This window comes from Harmonia axyridis, chromosome 2, assembly GCF_914767665.1.
Source record: "Harmonia axyridis chromosome 2, icHarAxyr1.1, whole genome shotgun sequence".
NCBI lineage: Eukaryota > Metazoa > Arthropoda > Insecta > Coleoptera > Coccinellidae > Harmonia > Harmonia axyridis.
The window spans coordinates 60,364,948-60,379,613 of record NC_059502.1 but is presented as its reverse complement, the minus strand read 5'-3'; the positions used below and the strand labels follow the sequence as shown (position 1 = coordinate 60,379,613).

The window sequence follows — 14,666 nt, the reverse complement described above, 5'->3', positions numbered from 1 at the left end:
TATATCCAAGCACGAAAATTTTATCAGCCAATCAACAAACACAAGAAATAACACTGGACCCAGTACAGTTCCCTGTGGTATACCAGTATTCACCTTCAACGGCTGACTCAAGACACCACCCATACTGACACGCTGAACCCGATCACTCAAATAGTTTCGAAACAACTCAAGTGCCACTCCCTTATCACCCATCACCTGCTTTTTAGAGACTCTCTGCGAGCAATTATTCCTCATCTACTGGTTGAAGTAAAATGGAAGACGGATTTACAGGAATTTGCGAATAAGAATCATCACAGTATATATCTATGCGAAATGAATCTATATGAATGAGTCATCAAAGACTAATCTCATTTTGAACACACAGTAATATCAAAAATTCAGTACTTACCTTCGTTCTTCTAGTATTCACTTTCAAAATCTTGTTCAAATAAAATCATTGATTTCGAAGTGAGTGAGAATTTTCACTGCCCCATATGAAACAATTTTGCTTGTTTACATAGCTACCTAGTGAAAAGGTGCTTCGCCTCTGAGGAACATTCGAAAAATCGTCATCCAAATCGTTGTTGTTCAAGCACCCACTAGGCATATATGTGGGATCCAAATTCTTAACACCCGACTGAATGATACGCTACTGACTTTACGGAACGAGAACTACACGATCGACCCTAAAAGGTTGCACCATGCAGATTTATCGATATAGGGAGACGTAAGGGGAAGAGGTACTTGAGACTTAAAACGGAGACTGAAGTACCATACAGACCAACGAGGGAAGAATTCGACGTAAGAGAGTAGACGGACATAGTTAGGATTCGACGTTACAGATTAGACGGGAAAGGTTAAAGATTTCGACGTGATAGACGCATAGAGTTCGACGTAAAATATAGTAGACGCAGCGAGTTAGATAATTCGATAATTAGACTATTAACAATTAGACGGAATAAAATAGGTTCGATAGTTCGATTTACGAAAGTTCAGTGGCTGTACATTCAATTGACGAAGATTGTACAAAGTGTAAATAAACAATAGTTAAGTTCCGGCGGCCTTTTATATAAACCCCTAGACAACCATATAAAAACCCTACATATATGTACGCATTTCATGGCCAGCTGGCTTTAGTTCATATGTCAACCGCACTTCATGGATGGAGATGTAAATCCAGATGCAAAATACGTCATCGGCTGCCACGAGAGATGCCCAAATGTGCGAGTCGAGGAATGAATAGATTTGATTCTTTTTCAACGCATTTTTCAGCGTGCATTTCGATAAGTACCAGATCCAGTCTCTTAGAATGTTTTCACTGTCTTACCAATTGTAAACTCAGTTGGATAATTATGTGGATCACAATTTGGCCGTCATGATGACACTTCTGTTTGACATATGTCATTGAAACCGGGCTGTTAAACCCGAACCACGCCATGGTATGATATTAATCACTTTCATCATATATTTTTTATGTGTGTTTTTTCACACAATCAGACAAAATAGTCCCAAAATAGTGTAAATTAACTGATCAGTTACACTGAAAACTTATCTGTTACTAATTTAGTATCACCCTTGATCAATCATTAACCTATGGTTTCAGAAAAAGAAGTTAGGTAGCCTTTGAAATCAAAATCGGAACCCTACTTTCTGTTATTCCCAGTTTATTTTCAATTTTAGAATAAACGATTTTTCAGCCTATGGCAAAAATTTCTGTATATTATTTTTTTGTGAAAATTCATGAAATAAATGTTTGTTCGGAAAGTTATATCATGGAATCATGGGTTTACATATTTGTTCTTCAATGAAAAATCATATATTCTTGTTTTTTCCATTCCAAAAATTTTGACAGAACAAATGAAAATTTGAAAATAATGCCGTTGATTTTTTGTCTAGCGCCACTATATAGAACTATAGGCCATTCGAATATAATGAAGTATTCAACATGAATGCCAAGTGTGAGAAATGTGAATTACAGATCTTGATTAACAGAGATAATTGATGGGATAAATTAACAAATCCAGTGACCTGTCGCTTGAGATGGCTGATATCAGGATCTCTTGATAACGTCAATCTGAACTTAAAATATATCAAAATCAATATTGAATTTATTTTCGTTATAAAAACTGCTAAATTATTAAATGGATTTGCAAGTTGTTTCAGTAAAAGGAAATGAAAATAGTTATCGAACCAATACCGATTCATTTATAACAAATCATATTGCTAAGTCATAAAAAATAACTATTGGCCACCCTCGAAAACTTCAGCTGGATATTTCATAAACCTTATCCTACTCTCTTTCATGCATTTCATGCATGATCAACTGAAGTCACATCAGTAGAAATTCTGAAGTAGAAGTACTGAATAATATTCAATTCGGTCGGCAACAACAAGAAGGAATACCGACAAATTTAATTTACATCAAAAACCATCAAAGATGCCGCATTATGCATTATACTACTCATAATATTCATATGTCAGGTAATTCCCTCATAGTTCTCCTTACGAGTTCTTGGCGCTAAAACAAACACATGCACTCATCAGGCTTGTCAGCGTTCACTTTTCTAAACGTTGCCGAATTTTATTGCCACTTAGGGCGGCTTTTGGATTATTATTTTTTTTTAATTCTCCGATCAGAAAGTTGGTTCCTCATAATGGAATGCGAAATATACGAGAAATGATTCCATTTCACCATTTCCAACTCAAGAAATATAAGAGGTTTTATTATTTCATAACAATTTAATTATGAAAAAAATTCAAATTGAATTACAATATTTTTCATTTTCTATATCAAATTAACTAGGGTTGGGAGTAGGAGCATTCGAATTTCAAAAATTGGTTTATACGCATAATCTGATTCTCCTACTCAATAATCCAAAAGAAAAAAAACGAAATGTTCAAGCTTTTCTTCAAAGTCAAAACAGAACAGAAGAACTTGAAACCGCATGGCCCACTTTGAAGGGGCGAAATCTGGATTCCAGAAAGAATCATATATTTTACCTAATATTAATTTTTATTATTCTGCAGAGTTAAATTCTGCTAGGACGGCAAATTGGGTCTCTGCCTAGGGCGACAGTTTGACCCTGACAATTCATTATAATTAAGTAAATATTGAAAAACTATTCTCATTATAGGTGTTTCTTATCGAGCAAGACTACTTATGGCAATCCGCACAGAAATATCTGATAGTATTATGGATCTTGCACCATCCGCTGTGGAAGTGGAACATACGAACCCAGTGAACGAAGAATCTTATGCCAAGAATGATGAATATTTCTTATTCACAACCATAATGGGAGCATCTATGATCGACAAGAAGTTTGGGGACAAACCTGTCTACTTGGAACTCAGCATGGGAAACGCTGGAAATGCAATTGATGGCCAGAATACATCTGTCAAAGAACACTATGATTCCGATAGTGATGAATTGGGTGAGAATCAATAAATTCATTCACGTGAACAGATCACTAGAAAAAGAGGTATATTATTACCAAGAAGGAACTTTCAATTTTTTACAATTTTTTAAGGTCCGGGGTAAGGAAAATTCGAGAAGATTCAATCTCTCTATAAAAATCGTTATATCTCCTAAACTATTCGTCGCAGACCCATCAAATAAAAACTTTCATGATCTACGTGACCAGATCAATAGAAAAAGAGGTATATTATTACCAAGAAGGAACTTTTAATTTTTTTCAAAATTTCAAGGTCCATGGTAAGGAAAATTCGAGAAAATTCAATCACTCTACAAAAATCGTTATATCTCCTAAACTATTCGTCGCAGACTCCTCAAATAAAAACTTTCGTGATCTACATGACCAGATCAATAGAAAAAGAGGTATATTATTATTAAGAAGGAACTTTTAATTTTTTACAATTTTTTAAGGTCCGGGGTAAGGAAAATTCGAGAAGATTCAATCTCTCTATAAAAATCGTTATATCTCCTAAACTATTCGTCGCAGACCCCTCAAATAAAAACTTTCGTGATCTACGTGAACAGATCAATAGAAAAAGAGGTATTTTATTACCAAGAAAGATCTTTTGATTTTTTACAATTTTTCAAGGTCCGGGGTAAGGAAAATTCGAGAAAATTCAATCTCTCTATAAAAATCGTTATATCTCCTAAACTATTCGTCGCAGACTCCTCAAATAAAAACTTTCGTGATCTACATGACCAGATCAATAGAAAAAGAGGTATATTATTATTAAGAAGGAACTTTTAATTTTTTACAATTTTTTAAGGTCCGGGGTAAGGAAAATTCGAGAAAATTCGAGAAAATTCGAGAAAATTTTTCGACTCAAATATTGTCAGGCGATAGTGGGATTCGAATAACCATGAACTGCCAATACCAACTCTGCTTACCGATTTTCCGTAGTCCCCATAGTTTAGGAGGAATTTGAATTCGAAATTTTCGGAAAAAACCGTAAAAATTCAATCTCTCTACAAAAATCGTTATATCTCCTAAACTATTCGTCGCAAACCCCTCAAATAAAAACTTTCGTGATCTACGTGACCAGATCAATAGAAAAAGAGGTATATTATTACCAAGAAGGAACTTTTAATTTTTTACAATTTTTTAAGGTCCGGGGTAAGGAAAATTCGAGAAAATTCGAGAAAATTTTTCGACTCAAATATTGTCAGGCGAGAGTGGGATTCGAATAACCATGAACTGCCAATACCAACTCTGCTTACCGATTTTCCGTAGTCCCCATAGTTTAGGAGAAATTTGAATTCGAAATTTTTGGAAAAAACCGTAAAAATTCAATCTCTCTACAAAAATCGTTATATCTCCTAAACTATTTGTCGCAAACCCCTCAAATAAAAACTTTCGTGATCTACGTGAACAGATCAATAGAAAAAGAGGTATTTTATTACCAAGAAAGATCTTTTAATTTTTTACAATTTTTCAAGGTCCGGGGTAAGGAAAATTCGAGAAAATTCAATCTCTCTATAAAAATCGTTATATCTCCTAAACTATTCGTCGCAGACTCCTCAAATAAAAACTTTCGTGATCTACATGACCAGATCAATAGAAAAAGAGGTATATTATTACCAAGAAGGAACTTTTAATTTTTTACAATTTTTTAAGGTCCGGGGTAAGGAAAATTCGAGAAAATTCGAGAAAATTTTTCGACTCAAATATTGTCAGGCGAGAGTGGGATTCGAATAAACATGAACTGCCAATACCAACTCTGCTTACCGATTTTCCGTTGTCCTCATAGTTTAGGAGAAATTTGAATTCGAAATTTTTGGAAAAAACCGTAAAAATTCAATCTCTCTACAAAAATCTTTATATCTCCTAAACTATTCGTCGCAAACCCCTCAAATAAAAACTTTCGTGATCTACGTGACCAGATCAATAGAAAAAGAGGTATATTATTACCAAGAAGGAACTTTTAATTTTTTACAATTTTTTAAGGTCCGGGGTAAGGAAAATTCGAGAAAATTCAATCTCTCTACAAAAATCGTTATATCTCCTAAACTATTCGTCGCAGACCCCTCAAATAAAAACTTTCGTGATCTACGTGAACAGATCAATAGAAAAAGAGGTATTTTATTACCAAGAAGGAACTTTTAATTTTTTACAATTTTTTAAGGTCCGGGGTAAGGAAAATTCGAGAAAATGCGAGAAAATTCTTCGACTCAAATATTGTCATTCGTGAGTGGAATTCGAATAATCATGAACTGCCAATACCAACTCTGCTTACCGATTTTCCGTAGTCCCCATAGTTTAGGAGAAATTTGAAGTCGAAATTTTTGGAAAAAACCGTAAAAATTCAATCTCTCTATAAAAATCGTTATATCTCCTAAACTATTCGTCGCAGACCCCTCATATAAAAACTTTCGTGATCTACGTGAACAGATCTATAGAAAAAGAGGTATATTATCACCAAGAAGGAACTTTTAATTTTTTACAATTTTTTAAGGTCCGGGGTAAGGAAAATTCGAGAAAATTCAATCTCTCTACAAAAATCGTTATATCTCCTAAACTATTCGTCGCAGACCCCTCAAATAAAAACTTTCGTGATCTACGTGAACAGATCAATAGAAAAAGAGGTATTTTATTACCAAGAAAGATCTTTTAATTTTTTACAATTTTTCAAGGTCCGGGGTAAGGAAAATTCGAGAAAATTCAATCTCTCTATAAAAATCGTTATATCTCCTAAACTATTCGTCGCAGACTCCTCAAATAAAAACTTTCGTGATCTACATGACCAGATCAATAGAAAAAGAAGTATATTATTACCAAGAAGGAACTTTTAATTTTTTACAATTTTTTAAGGTCCGGGGTAAGGAAAATTCGAGAAAATTCGAGAAAATTTTTCGACTCCAATATTGTCAGGCGAGAGTGGGATTCGAATAACCATGAACTGCCAATACCAACTCTGCTTACCGATTTTCCGTAGTCCCCATAGTTTAGGAGAAATTTGAATTCGAAATTTTTGGAAAAAACCGTAAAAATTCAATCTCTCTACAAAAATCGTTATATCTCCTAAACTATTCGTCGCAAACCCCTCAAATAAAAACTTTCGTGATCTACGTGACCAGATCAATAGAAAAAGAGGTATATTATTACCAAGAAGGAACTTTTAATTTTTTACAATTTTTTAAGGTCCGGGGTAAGAAAAATTCGAGAAAATTCAATCTCTCTATAAAAATCGTTATATCTCCTAAACTATTCGTCGCAGACTCCTCAAATAAAAACTTTCGTGATCTACATGACCAGATCAATAGAAAAAGAGGTATATTATTACCAAGAAGGAACTTTCAATTTTTTACAATTTTTTAATGTCCGGGGTAAGAAAAATTCGAGAAAATTCGAGAAAATTTTTCGACTCAAATATTGTCAGGCGAGAGTGGGATTCGAATAACCATGAACTGCCAATACCAACTCTGCTTTCCTCAATAAATTTTGTTGCAGTCTTGGTGGAGATGACATAATGTGTCATGATTTTAAATCTGTGAATCGATTCCATTATTCTTCTGATTATAAACATACTCTCCTCTCCTTTTTACTCCTGTTATCCTTAAATTTATCCTTGAAATCAGAAGAATTTTTCAATCATGCTCGGAACACTTATTTCAATAATTTTATTTTGGCGTAAAAATTACATGAAATGTGATACAAAAGAGAGCCAATGCGATACTATGATACTCATTATTTGCCATAGAAAAATTTCCATCCATAAAAGAATAAAATAAATAATACTCAGAAAAATACAATGAATCGGTTTAGGAGGAATGCAATAACTCAAAAATCCAGAGGCAACGAAGAAATTAAGGACTTGGTTCTTCAATTTTGAATACCTATTGGATCACATTTAGACACTCATTTTCACTATTCCATTGATTTAACATTAAGAGAAGCACATGTATTAGTGTGGTAATTGTAGGAAGTATAAAGAAAACTCTGGAATAAGTTGGATTAACCTACTTTTTTCGAATTCATACCACGTAACAACCAACTGTTGGGCTCAATTTCAAATCTAAGCTAACTAAAACGCGATTCAGTCTTGAATTAGTGGAGGGGTGTCATTGAATCAAGTTATATAAATAATTTTGCGCCCTGCTCATAAATACGTATTCATGACTAAGCGAATTCGGAATGTTTTCTTAGGTACATCTGCATAAATTCAATTTGATTATTACAACAAACATCTACTCAGCATGACAAGAATAATTGAGTTTTCGAACATGTTTTAATTGGATCCGCATTTTGCTGAATAGCTGAAATCCATTGCAACGTGAATTGTAAATTAAATTCCAGCTCTGAAATCTTCTTGTATGGAGGAAAATAATTAATCTGTTCGATTTTTGAAAACGTATTCCAGGAATTTAGGATGTATAAATTCTACATGGTGAAAAGTAGAAATATTGTAGTTTTATGTGATTAACTTGGAATTATTATCATTTATAATAATTGTAGGCTTGGTTAATCGATCGTCTAGAGTTATGATTCGATTACCTGGCCTTTCGTCTTCTTCTCCGTGACTTTGTTCAGGTTTGTAATAATTAAACTCCTTTGAATTATATACATCTATTCACAAAGCCACACTTACAGTACAAACACAGTTTATACTGTACTGAATTTCGCCTTTAACTCTAGTTTTAATTACTCGAAACGTCTTCGATATGTCACGTCTTTGTCTCATTACAGGTTTCGGTCGTCTCGTCTTTGATTCGTTCGCGACTCGTCTTTATCTAATCCGCGAACCGTCTTTTCGTCTTAAGTTTCAACCGACTGAACTTACTCTTACTTCAACTTAGACCGAACTTGAACTTTACTCGTCTTCGACTTAACTGGAACTCTACCCGTCTTCGACTTAATTTGAACTGACTCTCGACTCAAACTTACTTCGTCTCCTGACCGCAACTTACCCCGTCCACTCTGAATATCCTTCCCTCCTTTCAGCTTGACCACACCCTTAGGGAAAGTACCATCCCCTAGTCCAATAAGAGTTTTGCCGTACTGCTCACAAAGCTCTTCGCGGATTCCTGTAAATCGAATATTCTCGAAGGACTAGAACCTGATACACAGATGTGACACATCTGGTACAACCATCTTGTCTTCGATCTTTCCTAACCCCCAGTAAATGTCTTAAGTTTTACAACCGACATGACACATCTTCGACACCCCGAAGAATTAACACTTCCTTTCTATGTTATATACAATAGCCATTCGTTCCCTGTAAATTCATTGAAACCGTCATGCCCTCGACACTTGAAGAAACTAATAGGTCTCCGAGCATCCTGTTGACCATGTCAATTATTTACTGGGAACAATGACTGGATCCTACATAATTATTATTGAACAGAGTTACAACTGTAGAGAAAAAACAGAGATGAGTGAAATAAGTAAATTATGGTGAATCGCCAACAGAAATGTACTCAAAGCTACAAGAATGATATCATCAACAAGCCAAAAACTGAATAATATAATGATATCGCTTAATTGTGAACATTTTTTTCCTTGCAGAATCTGTAAGTACCGACAGTGGATCATGGCTGAGTACTACTCCCCCTTCAAAGCCCATGACACATGACAAAGTGTATTATTTTCTTCCTTATTGGGACAACAAACCATGTATGCACATCAGATCTGTTTGGCCAGATCTCAGAAGAAGAATGTATAACTCGAATATTATAGCCAAAATTGCTGAAAAAATGGTGAGTCGAAGAGTAGTTCTTCTTTTATTAGACTGTATTTTTAAGTTCTTTCTTCGAGTGATTGTCTAATCGTATAGGGCGAATCACTCTAACCTCAACGAATGATATGAAAGCACAAACAAAAACCTCAGTAAAATATTAATATTGAAGGGCTTTCTCTTCATCCAAATAAAACCCAATCTTCCTCTTATTCAACGGTTGATGACTTTATAATTAAATCTGAAAACACAAAAGAAAAAACCAGAAAGAAGTAATAAATATTAGGTTGCATTATATTGATTCGAAGTTAGCAACCCATTCCTAAAAAAAAAGTAATTAGAGGGAAAGGAATGATGGGTGATTGCCTATACAATAGAATGCAATTTCAGTAATAATAAAATAGAGGACAAAAAAATCAATGAAGTACTAATTAATGTTAGTGCTTCCATACTTCATTCATCAATGTGACAATTGCGCCGTTGAATACCGCAGACTTGTACATAGATATATGTAGTCTCCAAGGGTGCAATGGGGAAAGTTGAAGTGTTTCTTCAATATTTCTGCTATACATTTCACGATATTGGCTAAGGTGATTGAAAATGGAAGCTTTTAACAAAATATTGACATAAACCATAGAGAGATAATAATACGAAAAGTTCAACAGCGATCATTATCAAAATTTCTATTTCAAAAAAAATTCTTTCGACTAAAATCCACATTCAGATCTAAGAAGACACATCTTGGTATTCCAAACGTTCAGTCTCATTACTTATTGTCCAGACTACTTCAGACAACAAATCAAATATTTTCACTTCGGAATAGTTCCGAGAAAATGAATTGTATAAGTATTCCTTTCGTTTTATAGGAAGACGGTCTCCAAGATGTCACTTCTCTTCATGAAGCCGACAGTCCACTCTCCGAGTCCAGATTGAAGCAGGTCCTCGAGGAACTTCATCAAGGATGTGGGAAATATGTGACCATAACTCAAACCAGTCTCACCGGACCCGGCACTGGCAAAACGAAGCTGGACAAAGAACATGTAAAGCTCTGTTTGAGAGAGATAGTGAGTTTACCTATTTTTTTCAAATGTATAATTTTATGTTCGTTTTCAAGGCGTCCCTATTATTCGATACCTCAACTGATTGACTAAGATTGAAAGATGTTTAAGATTATCTTTTAACATTACAAATGATCGCCTCAAGTTCAGTTCCAGAAAAAAAATTATTGATACACATATCAAATATAAAGAGTTGAGAAATGAGATTCTGAATGTAATTTGCCCAGAGGAGGGGTAATTTCTTTGGCAATCAACATTTCCTCTTCAGTTTTCAGGGTGCATTGAAAACTACACTACATGTATGAAACATTAAATTAACAACCTTTTGACTATACCTTCATTATTCAATGATTCACTACCTACTCACTTTAATTAGTTAGGTAGAAAGTAGGTGTTCAAGGGTAGGATGGTATTGCTTTATGTTCATAGGAGGTATTGGTTCTTACTATAATGCGAATGATACTATACCAGATTTTTCTGCCATCGGGTTCATAAAGATCTTGAAGTTTAGATTAAAATCATGAAGAACTTCTTTCAATCACTGGAGTTCTATTTTGTGGAGTTGGTACTGCATTTTTCATCAACTGATATCAATTGAAAAATGAAAACTCGGATTAGCAGAATCTAGATTAAAAGTTAACATACTAGGAGACATGTTTCCATCGAAGGTATAGCTCATAAGCTAATAACGAAGACACCCAAATGAAAACAGAGGTTGTTTGAGTGAAATCAACCATCATCAGCGGTACATGAGATTTTCGAAGCTTCACCCCCAGTGGTGACCGTAAACCAACATATCTGCGTACATTTTTTTTTCGTTCGCTGAGTGTGGCAATAACTTCACCGGTGGGATACAAAACGCCCGGATAGTGCGTCATAGAAACCCAAGCATGAATAATGGAATATGCAAAATAACACGTCAACGTATAAGCGAACATATATAGATGAAATGCTGGCTTTTTATCAAATAGACTCCGTTTTCATTGTCATCGTTGTTGGGTTATGTGATTCTGATTAGTTCTATAAAGAGCGAAACCGATCTTTCACTACTCAGCTTCGATGGCTTTTATATGGTTAACTTGAAACCTTTACTTTCTAGTCATCATATATTATTCATGATTGACTTCAGAGATTTCAACTATTTGTTGGTTATGAAAACCACTGAATCAAACTGAACTAGATCAAATGTATACTCCATACCGAGCTCCATACGAAGGTTATATATACAAATTGCCAAAAAAAAAATAAGTGTGAACAACTCTATGAATGCACATCAGCCTCGTACATGACACCGATAGGTTTTATTGCAATGTAAATTTTTTACAGTATAAGCAATCCTAATGAAGGCCTCCAATCGCTCATGAAAGTTTGGGGTATCACGTTTTCGTGGGAAGTATCATAACCCTGATCGTCGTTGACGACCTCCCTGGGTTTCTATGCATGAGTAGGGTAGTGAACAGAAGATCTGCATGGTCGCAGTTCCCGGAAGGCTTACCGAACCAAAACGACCCCAGTTCGAATAATAATAATAATCATAAGCCTGATGGACAACAGATGAGAACTTCATTGTGGTACAATATTTGGAATCATCCTTGAACACTCTACTAACTCAACTGGTCATCATCTCGTAACTTACTCCACTGAACTCTCTTTTTCGCGGTTTGATAATTGGGTTACAAACATAAAATCATATCGTACAATGTTAATTTCTTCTTTCTTTTCTTATTCTCTAAATGGTATGCCTGCGCAATGGTATCATGGTACGTGCACACTAATTAGGGTAGGGAATTATCTGTTGTATCTTTCTGAGAACCTTATGAATGAGAAAATTGTATACACAAGTACCACGAAAGACCGTTGTTGGCTTTGTTACACTAATGCAGATACATTTAAACTAAGTATTGTGACGACAACTTCGACTAGACACAAATATTATGTCTGATTGATTTTTGTCACCACAAAAGAATAGAAAATAAACGTAGTAAACAGCAGAATAAAATACTCGATACTCGATCTGTTGAAATCAATGTGTGCGTTTTGGCATGTACGAGCATAATTGATATAATTGACTATTCCCTTCAAAAAATTTAAACCAATCATATTAACACATAAAACAAATCACTTAGCAACGAACCTATACTTCAATGCAGCGTGAAAATATCCGCGTATTTGCACGTGTGCTTTAGGTGAATATTTTTGTGGCGTTTTAAACATTCGAAAACATTTGGGATTATTGACAAAAAGATTTTATTTATTTAATATACAGTTAGTATTTGAACAATCAAAATTGAGTGAAATTTTTCTCGGCAAATTATCGAGTATTTGGCAAGCACTACTGATTATTTCATTCGCATATGGCGCCCTCTGTGCTTTCCTAGATCAACGACTGAAAAAGGCATGGAATAGGATTTCATTTAAGCGATAGTAACATGTTGCATTTTCCCTATTTGAACCAATAAAAATGATGTTATAATAGTCTTACCAATACAAACTGCTCTCTGCTTCCACACAGCACCGCACTATATAAGAATGTAAGGGAACAGGGTAAAGGATTGAAATGGAACAAAATGGGATTTATACAATGCAAACTTTCTTTCTAATGAACTGTAATCTTAATATATTTAAAATGTCCGTGAATGAAACCAGAACCGTCATATTAAACACCGAAAACTTTATACTACCAAACTTTTACTTTTCTTTCCGATAACCATACATCTCATTTATAATCTAACAAAACATACGTCTCGATATCCCTAGAATACGCGACGTTGCCAGAACTTAACTTAATTTAAAATGGGCTAAAACATAACAAATTACTGCATTCTTAGCGAATTATATTTTTTATGGAAGAATCTTCCTGCATAACACTTGTCTATGACAAAAAGAAACTATTGTTTTCTAGGAGTATGCACTTTCAACCCTTTTTTCAGACGCATTTTAAGTCACAAAGTGTCACTTTCCCAAACAGTGCAGGAAAAAACTCTTCGATTTCTTTTCCGTACGCATATTATGTGTGCTAAAGCTATGTAGATTATCAATTATCAATTTGTATTAGCAAATTGTCTGGGATTACAAAATACTCTCGATACAATTATTCCGAAAATATTTGGAGAAATACTTCCGAATATTTTTTCCTTAACTTCCATAATTAAGGAATAAAAACTTTCATCCGATGTATATCAGTTTATATTTGTGGCTATAATAAAAACCCAAATGGATGTTTCACCAAAAAAACATGCTTCGCTGAGCAACTAAATCTGAAATCGTATCAAAGGAACGAATGTGATTTCCAGCAGTGCTTTTGTGGAAAGGGCTTTGTTCCTGGAACAATTTGGAAATGACGAATTTGTTGTTGCTTTAGGCTGGATGATTGGAAACAGAGCCGCGAGCCTAATTTGGCTTGAACGTTTCAGCAGGGTCGTTTAATTAGAGTATAATCAACAGGAGTCACCGTTCTTAGTTTTGTGCCTCCAGAGAAGAGGGTTGACAAAAACGAGATCAAAGCGAAGCTTAGCGGGAGAAAAATGAGGAAAGCATCAACGTGCGTTCATGTATGCGCCAATTGCGCTGTTGTCGCAACCGCGCAATTTTGTTTTTATTTCGTTTACTTTTCATTCATTAAATTCATTCAAATGCCAATTCATTTCTTATTTCAAGGAAAAAGAATATGGATATGCCCTCAGGAGAAGCGCTAACCGTAGACACGTGTTTCGGGCTTTCGGCTCTCATCAGTACGGTGAAAAAGTGTTAGATGAGCAACACTTGAAGGAAAACAACAAACAAACGGAGTCCTTGCTTTATAATAATACCCTCGATAACTTATTCACATATCTTATTTCAGGCTTTCAATGTCAACTTCCACCAAATTTAAAATTATTAACATTCTTGCAAGTTGAACAATATACCTATATTTTCAACTATTGTTTAAGTTTGTACAATAATTGTTACTGTCAGGCGCAAACTATGGGTTTAATTGACAGTAGTCCTTGAAAATTACCCCCAGATGGTGCCACAAAAGGGATTTCCGAATGCTCGTTTTCAGAGCTCTAGATTTGGGATCTATTTTCAATAAATCATGAGCTGATGATGTTCGTGCCCCCTTTTTCATTTCAAATGATTTGAATATAACAAATGTTAAATGTATGTTAATGATTTTCAAATTTATCGTAAGATGTAGACAAATCCGTTGGATTGGGATGAATAGAGAATTCATAAAAAAATTTTTTGATCCAAAGTCAGTTGGAGGAAGCCAGAATGTTTTGATTATATAAGGGATATTCGAAGTTTCTAGCAATTCATTAGGAGTCTGGGTATTTATTACATAACAGTACTTTCTAATAAAGCCTGGTATTACATAGGATTATTTCATTCTGAAAAGTAGGGGGTTCTGGGCTGTCATAGCAAAATATTTACATGGGACGCTTCGAAAAAGTTCAAACTAACTCTACCAACATGAGGTCGGGCATTATCTTGTTGAAATATTCG

At 34.6% G+C, this 14,666-nt stretch overlaps 1 protein-coding gene across 6 annotated transcripts in view; it reads left to right on the top strand.

Moving 5' to 3' along the window:
- The window catches only part of LOC123673941 (otoferlin-like), a 218,658-nt gene that overhangs the window by 133,592 nt on the left and 70,400 nt on the right, over positions 1-14,666 (top strand). For all 6 annotated transcript variants that reach the window (XM_045608715.1, XM_045608718.1, XM_045608716.1 and 3 more), the window contains 3 exons: positions 3,114-3,410; positions 8,955-9,145; positions 9,990-10,187. In XM_045608715.1, the coding sequence (XP_045464671.1) occupies positions 3,114-3,410; positions 8,955-9,145; positions 9,990-10,187 (686 nt within the window). The remainder of the gene's footprint in view (positions 1-3,113; positions 3,411-8,954; positions 9,146-9,989; positions 10,188-14,666) is intronic.